The sequence below is a fragment of the Mustela nigripes genome, chromosome 2 (genome assembly GCF_022355385.1).
Source record: "Mustela nigripes isolate SB6536 chromosome 2, MUSNIG.SB6536, whole genome shotgun sequence".
Lineage (NCBI taxonomy): Eukaryota > Metazoa > Chordata > Mammalia > Carnivora > Mustelidae > Mustela > Mustela nigripes.
The window spans coordinates 9820692-9831113 of record NC_081558.1 but is presented as its reverse complement, the minus strand read 5'-3'; the positions used below and the strand labels follow the sequence as shown (position 1 = coordinate 9831113).

The 10422-nt window shown below is 57.3% G+C and overlaps 2 protein-coding genes across 2 annotated transcripts in view; both read left to right on the top strand.

Moving 5' to 3' along the window:
• Positions 1–1364: 1364 nt before the first annotated feature.
• PRKACA (protein kinase cAMP-activated catalytic subunit alpha) overlaps positions 1365–10422 on the top strand; it is a 16724-nt gene continuing 7666 nt past the window's right edge. The window contains exons 1-3 of the mRNA XM_059389208.1: positions 1365–1469; positions 8898–8959; positions 9407–9535. Of these exons, the coding sequence (XP_059245191.1) occupies positions 1424–1469; positions 8898–8959; positions 9407–9535 (237 nt within the window). The 5' untranslated portion in view covers positions 1365–1423. The remainder of the gene's footprint in view (positions 1470–8897; positions 8960–9406; positions 9536–10422) is intronic.
• On the top strand, positions 6123–6783 carry SMIM46 (small integral membrane protein 46). Its single transcript, XM_059387734.1, has one exon. The coding sequence runs from the start codon at positions 6328–6330 to the stop codon at positions 6598–6600; it is 273 nt and encodes a 90-aa protein (XP_059243717.1). The 5' UTR covers positions 6123–6327; the 3' UTR covers positions 6601–6783.

Below are 10422 nucleotides of genomic sequence, written 5' to 3'. Positions count from 1 at the left end.
AGTCCTGGGATCGAACCCCACATTGGGCTCTCTGCTTAGCAGGGAGCCTGCTTCCTCCTCTCTCTCTCTCTCTGCCTGCCTCTCTGCCTACTTGTGATCTCTGTCAAATAAATAAATAAAATCTTTTAAATAAATAAAATAATCAAAGGGCACCCAGGGGCACCTGGCTGGCTCTGCGTGGAGCATGGGACTCGATCTCCCGGTTGTAAATTGGAGCACAACATTAGATGTAGAGATTACATAAATTCTTTAAAAATGAAAAAAGGACACCCAGAAAAAAGAGTCATCTTATTGCTCGGGGAGGGCAGCTTCCCTTCGTGTTGCCTGAAAGGCATCCTCAGCCTGGCTGTGCCCCAGATTCCTCATCTGTAAAATGGGAGTGATGATAATAGTACCTCCGTGATAGGAGTGTGGTGCAATGTATTTAACAAGTGCCAGCTCCTACTACTGACGCGCACAAACCCAGGATAGGTCCCCGGCAAAGGGATGGCATAGAGCCCCCTGCCAACCACCCTTTACTCCCTGGGCGCAGCATCCTCCTGAAACTGGCTGTGGTTGGAGGAGACCTAGAAGGCTCCTCGGCCTGGACTCTGCTGTCCTGCGTCAGGCCTTATGAATGACGATTGCCGGCGGCCTGGCGACCTCTGACCCGAGGCGCCCGCCGCGCCCCTCCCCCACTGGCAGGTGGACGGCGGCTGCGCCGGGAGGGTGGTGGGGAGGCCCTGGCGCCAACCTTGGCTGGCCGGCGGCCGCTGCCGCACTGAGCGGAGGCGGGGGACTGCGGCGCGTACGGGGCCAGGCGGGCGCCCGCCTGGACCGCCTCCTGGGCCTCGGAGCGCTGCGCGGCCACCCGCCAGCTTCTGCCGCCCCGCCCGGCCGGCCGGAGCAGTAGGCAGCATCTCCGCCCCGCCCTCTCACCCCGGGATTGACACTGAATGTTCTGCGGGGGGTTTGCCGGACAGCGCGCCTCCGCCAATTGGCGGCCTCGCTGGGCGGGCCACGGGCCCTGTCGCGAATCTTAGCCAGTCAGGTGCGCCGGCCCGCCCAGCTGAGGCCTCGCGAGCTCGCGAGTGGCCGGGCGTCCGCGGCGCGCGTCACGGAACCGAGGGCCTATCGCAGCTCGGGAGGATTGAGGAGGACCAATGGGTGGCGGCGTGGCGCCGTCACTCAGGACGGCCTAGGCCAATGAGCGGCGGGCTGCGGGGGCGTCACGGACAGCAGCAGCGGACTTGGGCTGAGGTTCCCGGGCGGGCGGGCGCGGAGAGACGCGGGAAGCAGGGGCTGGGCGGGGGTCGCGGCGCCGCAGCCAGCGCAGCCAACCCGAGGGGCCGCCGCCGCCGCCCAGCGCGCTCCTGGGCCGCCGGCCGCCGCCAGCACCCGCCGCGCCGCAGCTCCGGGACCGGCCCCGGCCGCCGTCGCCGCGATGGGCAACGCCGCAGCCGCCAAGAAGGGCAGCGAGCAGGAGAGCGGTGAGTGCCCGGGCCATGACCCCGATCCCGGCCCCGCGCTGCCAACCCCCGGCCTGTCCATCACCGCCTGGCCCCTCCCCCTACGCGCCCCCCTCTATTTCTCTTTGCTCATCCCCTCCCAGCTCCCCTTACCCCTGCCTGTCCAAGGTTTGGTCCCAGGGCCCGCAGAAGACCCCCGTAGGGGCCCCCTTGCCAAAGGCCACCCCCCACTGCAAAGACTGTGCCCCCCCCACCCAGCTGTCACTGCCAACCAAGACACGTATGACCGCTGGGGCCCCACATGGGGCCTTGTCACCACCCCACCCCCTCCTTTCCTGCCCCCTCTTCCTAGATTCTAATCCCTCCACTTCCTCACTCACCTCACCCACTGATGGAACTCACTGCCAGACCCCAACCCAGCTTTATGCCAGCTTGGGAGTGCTATAGGGTCTGCCCCCACCCCGCAGGGACCTTGGCCACTTAGTGACCACACCCCTCCCCCCTCCAGCCCCCGCCATCTTTCTCCTGCCCTTCCCCTTTTCACCTTATCACAGCCCCCCTCCAAACCCACGCTGCCCCCCTTAAGCATTTCCCAGAGCCACCTCCAGCATTGTTTTTCCCTTCTGTGTCACTTGGCATGGGGGACAGGATCTTTCTGGGTCCCTCTGCCCCTCTCTCATCCTGTCACTCAGTCACTCTGCTTCTCTGCCTGTGTTCCCTCCTCCAAGCAAGCGTCTGTCCCTGACTGAGGTAGCAGACTGTTTATGAACCTAGAGAACTGCTTCAGTGCTTCCAAAGCCAAGTTTGAGCCCGTCTTGCTGGGATTTGTTGCATCTTCTTTCCTGGGTTTGGGGAGGGGGGTGAGGGGGGCGGCAACAGAGCTCCTTCCCATCTCCTGATATGCAGTGAGCCCTAGGCTTCTTGAAGTGCCCCTAAATAAATGGTCGTTTCACAACTGAGGCTCTGTCATTCACGCAGTCCCCAGGGCTTCTTCACCCTCTCCTGGCCCAGGATGAAAAGTGGGGTATGAAGTGTCTGGGTTTAGCAGGGCTCATTCAACTTGAGCTGGGATGGTGACAGAGGGGACTTGATGCATGACAGTTGGAGAGAGTAGCAACTGACATCTAATGACTTGCTTTGCCAAGGGACAAATAGATTCTGATCATTCCCAGGGCTCAGCCAGAGAGAGGCCTGTTTCCCCCTCAGCCCCCAAATTATGTTGGTGTTGGCCTTTTCCAGCCAGAGAGACTCTGTATCTGGAAATGCCTTCAGAAATGGCCTCAGCGCCTTCCTTCCTCAGTTCTCCCAGCTCTTAAATTGTCATCACTCCAGACCTATAGCTGGACCTGAGGTAGGACCCCCTTCCAGTTACCCAGAAATAGAGCTGAAAGAGAGGCCGTGTCCAAATACGCCCTTCCCAATTTCTGATCTCAGACCCCAGCATCTGAGTTCTTTGAATGCCCCGTCCCAGAAGGATGCAGGCACAAAACCCAGGGAACTTTATTTCCACACGGATTCAAATGACAGAACTCAGAATCACCAAGCCGCCATGGAAAGACCTAACATGTCACCGATGGGCGGGGGACAGGGAGGCAAGTGCCTGTAGCTGAGCACTTGATGACAGAGGAGCAGGTGGGTAGTGACCAAAAAAGGTCTGGGCATGAGCGTGGAGGGTACTAGGCAGAGGGGGAGGGGCTGGAGCCCCCAGCAGGTGAGGCTGGCCGGGAGGTAGAAGGTGGAGGCAAATTGTTATATACTGCGGAAGCTCAGTTGAAAGTTGGGGAGATGACATTGTCCTGGAAAACTTTCAAGGCATATCAAACACATGCATAGTGGGGCAGAGAGCCGCACCGGGAAAAGGATTCCGGAGGATCAGAGAGGCTCTGGAAGGAACCACTAATTCACTAGGAGAGCAGGCAGGCCAGACACCCAGAAGTGGACTCTCATGATGAAACAGAGCTACTGTTTACTAGGCATCTAGGATGTGCCAGGCTAAATGGTCTCCGTAGATCGATCCGCTGGAATGATTCTCATAACAGTTTTCTCCAAATTTTCCAAACACGCTGTCTTGAGTTTGACATAGATGATGTCAAAGACGCAGGATTTGCATCCAGATCCGCTTATCAGCTAACTTCCTAGACCCCAGAATTTCCAGACCCAGACATTCTCAAGCTGCCTCCTTGATTTTTATTCTATTCACTTATATTTTCTTAATTTAAAATAATAAAGTTTTGACCCACTTTGGTTCAGATGTAAAGTTTGATCTGTCCTAAGCAATAATATAAATGAAATCAGGAGATTGTTCCGCTGGTCATGTTCTCTCTGGTACACATTAAAATTCAAACTGGAAAAGTGAAACTTCCTAAAATCATTCTGTGCCCTGCCAGGGGGACCCATGTCACACTTTAGGAAATGCCCCCAAGCTGTACGTCCTTCCAGAGGCTTATAGGGGCTCTTAGAAAAGGAAATAGGATGAGAAAGGAAGCCCCTTTTTGCTGTGAGGCTCTGAGTCCAAAAGAATGAAATTAGACAAAATATGCCCTCTTGTCACCAGGGTGCAGTGGGGGTGGGGGCGGGGGCAGTAGCCAGGCCAGCCTGTAGGGGGCACCTGAATTTCATCTGCCAGTTGCTAGCCTGACCTGGGTCAGGAAAATGCCCAAGCCATAGGAGGCACCAGTCAGACATCCCTCAGCCCCCCAGGCTCCTGTCTCCATGGCAGGAGACGGTGTCAGTTTCCTCCCAGAAGAGCAGGGATCTAGAACAAGCCCTGAGGTGGGGTGGGAGACATCGTAACCCAAAGATGCCAAAGCCATTGGTAGGGGTCCGGGGAAGATGCTAAGGAGCATATTAAAAAGACCAAGCCGTGGGCTCTGAGGAAGCTGGAGAACTAAGAGAAGGCTTCCCAAGAGGCCCAGGGACAGGCGGCCAAGTGGAGCTCAGGCCTTGGCTGGCCCTGGCCAAAGGCACCCCTGGGAGCTGGCCCACAGAAGGGGTGGGGCTGGCAAGAGGGAACCCCCCGATTCCCCTCCAGGTCCCAGGGACAAGCAGATCCAGGCTCTGGGAGAAGTGGCCCCAAGAGGCCCCTGGATGGGAAGAATGGCGGCCCTCTGACATCCCACAGAAGCCTATCTCAGAGCAGCAAGTGCCTTCTGTGCACTGGCAGTTGTATGGGTGCCCAAGAGGGTCCTGCCGAGTCAGCTTTTCCCTTAGCCCAGGAAGGCCTCCAGAACCTTGAGGGTCCTGTCTATCCCTCCGCTGCACCCACTGGTCCCTAAGTTGGGTTTTCCTTCCTCCCACCACCCCACAACTCCCTACCTCCTCTTACAGACAGTATTGGGGATGGGGCAGCCAAGCTGGTACAGCAGGTCTCATGAGCCTTCCCAGCCACCGTAGTCCTGGTGCCCTGAGAGGAAGACTGAGTGATGGCTTCCAACCCCAACGATGGTGAGGATGAGCCCTGTTACTATAGCAACTTCCCAGGCACTCTATGCCCCTCAAGCCAGGGAAGGGCTACAGTGGAGTTTCAGGAATAGGTAAAGAGGAAGAGTCTGTAGACCCTTGGCTGGCCCTAGAAACCGCTCCCTGACTAACCACCCTGAGCCTGGGGGCCTGGGGAAAAGAAGATGTATGGGTGGCCCTGTTCAGCCAAGGGGGGACGATCCACCCAGAGTGGGGCCCAGCTCAATTTTAGAATATGTGCTGCCAAAATGAGCACAGGGGGTTCCAGCTCAGACAAAGGCAGTGGGGTGGTCCAGCCCAGTGTGTGTTAAATGTGTTAAGACTAGGGGTTGATTCAGCTCAGTGATGGAGTCCAGGTCATAATGGGTGATGGTTCAGTACAGAATGGGGGTCCGTCCGGCTGGGGAGTGATCCAGTCTAGAAGAGGGGTCCCATTCATCCATGTCCCAAACAGGTTTCAGAGGGCTGAGTGTTGCTGGACTTGTTGTCCGCAGCGTCTGAGGCTGGGCTCCTGCCTCCTGCTGTGGCCCTGGCTTTTGGATGGGTGTCTGAGGTTCCTTCTGTTAGCCCAAATAGAATCCAGACCAGAGTGGAGGCTGGGAACCACCCCTCCATCCCCCGTAGGAGACATGGCAAGGGTGCGGGTTTCATAAGCCAGCAGCTGGCTGGGTTTCCCTTCTCTGCCACTTCCTGTTGTCAGGAGGGGCCACGGGTGCTGGGCACTTTCAGAGAAGCTTCCACTGACCCTCCACTTTATTTGGGATGTGGAAAGAAGGAGGAAGATGGTCAAGGCTGCCTCCCCCTCCCCCCACTCCTAGGTTTAGTCTTTCGTTTCCGGTTGGACTTTTGTGGCTGAAAGCAGAGCCAAGCACAGGACAAGGTTTGACAGGCCAAGGACATCCCGCGATGTCAGTCCCCTCTCTGCCCCCACACAGGAGCAAGATAAATCCAGATATACCCATTTTTCTCTTGGGGCAGCAGGAATTGGGGGCTCCAGATTCAAAGAGCACTTAGGGGAGGAGATAGGGTGGCTCTTGTGTCTGCCCCGCCCCCCCCCAATCATGCCTTTCTCTCCCATCCGCTCTTTCAGCTAATTAACGGGGCTCTGGGGCTTCTTTGGCCCCCCAGGGAGCCCCTTGCTGCTGCCTAGGCCTGAACCTTAACTCCTTCCCCTCTGCCCAGTGAGCACTGCCCTGGGCACATCCGGTGTCATCCGTTGGGTAGTTCAGCACCCACTGAGGAAGGCAGGACCTGGTGTCTTGGGAGCAGTGAAGTCCCTGGAACAGGAAGTTAGCTTTAGCACTCCACCCCTGGGGCAGCCAGGCCAGCCAGAAGGGACACCCTCAGGAGAATCTTCCCACTGCCTTCTGCCAAGGAGGGCCTTTGCGAACCCTGGCCAGCTGGGAGCAGGCACCTTTAAATGCTTCCCTGGCAACCAGCTCCTCCTCCCTGGTCCCCTGAGGCCCTCCAGAGGAAGCCAGCTCAGAGGCTTTTCGTATTCCTGGTTTCCCCGCAAAGGGAAGGTTCCAGGGGGAGCTCAGGGCAGCCTGGGATGGATGTGGGGTCAGGCAGTAGTCAGGGCAGTGACTCGGAGACCACCTTCCAGCTGTGGCTGCAGCTGCTCCTCTGGGCCCACCTGACTATCCGCTTTCTGGCCTACCTGCACCGCACCTTCTGGGTACCTAAGCCGTAGCCAGCACCCTGAGCCTCCCTGGCCAGGGCTTGATGGGTCTCAGATCACCCTATCCCTCTGCACCCCCCCATTGCACCCTCTGCTGGAAGAGGTAGGAAGCAGAGGTGAGTATGGGGGCTCCTGGCTGGGGTTCCCCAGTTATTATCCCTCTTTATCTGCGCATTCCTGGCACCATCCCCTCCCTTCCCCACTGTGCCCAAATCTGGCAAGCCAGTGGCACCAGAGGGGACACAGTCTGGGCCCTTTAGTTCTTTGAGAGTCTAGAGAAGAGCTGTACTAGGACCAAGGCTCCCGTAGAGCCTCTCAGTGGGGAACCAGCAGACAGCCAGAGGCAGGCTCACTGAGTCAGGAAAAAGCAGAATATGGTAATTCTCAGGAATGGCTGAGAGCAAACGGGGAAGCAAGACCAGGCATTTTCCTGGATTCTTCCCACATCCCTTTCTTCGCCCTCTTGGGCAGGCAAAGGTACCCAAAGGTGATGGGTACCCTCTCCCCCACCACCTTCATTCAGAATTCAGTGTGTATGTTTGGAGGTTTTCAAGGAAGGTGTTCTGCTTCAGAAGAGATTGTGCAGGCGAAAGCATTGGACTTGGTGCAGCCCTCAGGCTCAGAGAGATCTCGAGCAGCGGACAGCCCAGCCAGGCACCAGCCTAGGACTCGTGGCCGTTCCTTGACTGCCCCCTGGCTGCCCAGTCCCCCATGTGAGGGTTTTCCTGACCGACAGTCTCGCCTCCATCTGCCACTCCTGCAACCCCATGGAAGGCTCATCCCTCCAAACACTGAGGCGAGTCTTGGGGACGGTGGGAGTGGCAGCCACCCCTGAGGCTGTGTGGAATTTCTGGCGGTATGTCTGGGTAGTCCAGGCAGGTGACAGACAAGGCCTGAGTGCAAGCCTACACAACCCCTCAGGGTAGCAGGTGTCGCAGGAACATCAGGAGGCAGAAGACAGCTCGGTCTGTGGGCCGCCCTGGTGCACTGCTATCCGGCAGCAGCGAAACACTGAGTCTTGTGGGCAGTGAGGTCCGGCAGGCCACTTCGGGCCTGGTCAGTCTTCCCATCTGTACAAGGAGAGGAACAGCAGGTCTGACCCATCACGGTAGGAATCAAGCACAGAGAGCATTCAGCAAAGGACTGGCACACCGGAAGGGTCCCTGAAGAGCGTGCCTGGCCCCAGGGGTAGTTACAAGGATGGGTCTGTAATGTGAGAATCCACCAGGCTGTACATTTAAAGTTTGAGAGGCCAGTGTACCCGCCCCCCAGTATTTCATACCTCAATTTTCTTAAGTACTTAAGAACAAGATCAGTAATTGCCATTGATGTGGCATTAACCCCATACCAGCCACTGTCCAATCCTTTTTGCCAAGGTTAATTCATTCATTCCTCACAACCACCCTACTAGGTCGTTACTAGTATTACCCCCACTTTCCAGTTGAGGAAAACTGAGGTCAGGTCAGTAGCCTAAGGTTGCACAGCTCATCAGAGACCAGACCGGGATTTGAACTTGATCTTGTCCCAGTGTTCCAGCCCTTAGCTGCTTTACTGGGCTCCTTCTCGGCTTTGGCAAGAAGGCCTTTTTTCCAGCCTCAGTTTCCTAGGGCTTTAAATGGGAAGGATGAATAAAAGGAAAGTTGGTAGGCGAACCAAGTGAGCAGGCGCGTACGCCAGGAGGTCTTCACTGCTAGCTGGATGGTGATGTTCACCGTGGGGTGCTGAAGGGCCCATAGGGTATGGGCATCGGGCAAGGCTCCCCTTGAACCAGCTCAGAGGAAGTTCCCCTGGACTGGCAAAGGCAGGAACGGGGCCAGCTGGGGGCCAAGGCAACAGCTGAGCCCCCCAAGGGCGCTTGCTACCCGAGCCCCAGAGGCCTCCACCCAGGGCCCAGCCTCCCCAGAGAAGGGGCTGGAGGAGCAGCCAAATCCCCAGGCTATAAATATCTTGGTTGGCGTCGGCCCTGGCCGTGGAATGTCGGTCAGAACTGGAGCGAGTGGGGGTGGGCTGGCCTGTGCGTCACTCTCTGTACCCCTAAGAGTAACCCCTGAGTCACCTTGCACCCCATTTGGGACGGAGTTGAGTCTGTATCCCACTTCTCCGAGTAAAGGCAGGCCCCAGCCCGGATCAGGGTCCCCCAAAGCTGCCCTCCAGCTCAGCCGGGGTACCTGAAGCTGCTGGGATAAGGGCAGTCTCTGGGCTGAGACAGCTACACCCCACTTTGCACAAATGAGCGTTTCCCCAGGAATGGCCTCGGCCCACCCCAACCAGATGGGGTTTCTAACCAATGTTCTCTCTGTTCCTTTCAGTGAAAGAGTTCTTAGCCAAAGCCAAAGAAGATTTTCTTAAAAAATGGGAAAATCCTGCTCAGGTAAGTACCTGGGATGCAGAGCCTTAAGAGGGGAGAGCTGACGGGCCCCTACCCTCCAGCTATGTCCCTCTCACATGGTGAGGATTTTTCGGGCCCTGTGGAGGGGCTCCAGACCTGACTGCATTTGCCCCCTAGGTGCCAGTGGGGGCTCCTGGGCGGAGGCACCCAATCACCCACTGCCACGCACCTCCACCCCACCACCCCACCACCCCTTCCACCTGGTGGCCCCTGCCCCCCATGCAGCTGCCAGCAGTTCCTGGGCCCCGGGCCAGGGCCGGATCTGGCCCCTGCCACCCGCCTTAAGGAATGTGTCCTTCGCCATCTTGTTTTTCCGCCCCCTGTCCTCCCCCCGCCATCACTCCACCTGCTCCCCAGAGGGGGCCCTGGACCTTGGCCTTGCCCCCACTCCGGGAGGGTCCCTGACCCTCGCAACCCCTTCTTCCACAGAATACAGCCCATTTGGATCAGTTTGAACGAATCAAGACCCTCGGCACAGGCTCCTTTGGGCGGGTGATGCTGGTGAAGCACAAGGAGACCGGGAACCACTTTGCCATGAAGATCCTCGACAAACAGAAGGTAAGCACGGCCCATCCCGGGGGCCACCGTCCACCCACCAGGCCTTCCTTCAGCCTGTTCCCACTGCCTGAGCAGTCTTCCTGTCTGTCATTCACCGTTTCCTGAGCCTTCCTAATGTGCCAGACCCAAGGGCCAGAAGCGCCCATGCTGCCTTCATGAAGCTTCCCCTCCAGACCAGCCTTTCATGGGAGTCCAGGCTGTGAACATGGGTTCAAACACCTACACGGTACCAAGGAAGCCAGAAGTCTTCCTGGGGAAAGTATTGTGTTTACACAGACCTTCCTTCCTTCTTTCTTTCTTTCTTTCTTTTTACTTTATTTATTAGTGAGATAGCAAGAGAGAGCACAAGCAGGGGTGAGGGAGTGGAAGGAGCAGACGGAGAGGGAGAAGCAGACTCCCCGCTGAGCAGGGAGCCCAAGGTGGGGCTCCCTGCAGGGCTCCATCCCAGGACTCTGGAATCATGACCAGAGTCATCATGGCTTAACCAACTGAGCCACCCAGGTGCCCCACACAGACTTTTTTTTTTTTTTAAAGATGCTATTTATTTATTCAAGACAGGGAGAGGGGGTAAAAGTGGGTAGGAGGGTCAGAGGGAGAGGAAGAAACAGACTCTCCACCGAGCAGGGATCCTGATGCAGGACTTCGTCCCAAGACCCTGGGATCATGACCTGAGCCGAAGGCAGACGCTCAACTGACGGAGCCACCCAGGCACCCCATAGACCTTATTTCTTTTTTTTTTTTTATTTTTTAAGATTTTATTTATTTATTTGACAGAGAGAGATCACAAGCAGGCAGAGAGAGAGGAGGAAGCAGGCTCCCCGCTGAGCAGAGAGCCCGATGCGGGCCTCAATCCCAGGACCCTGAGATCATGACCCAAGCCGAAGGCA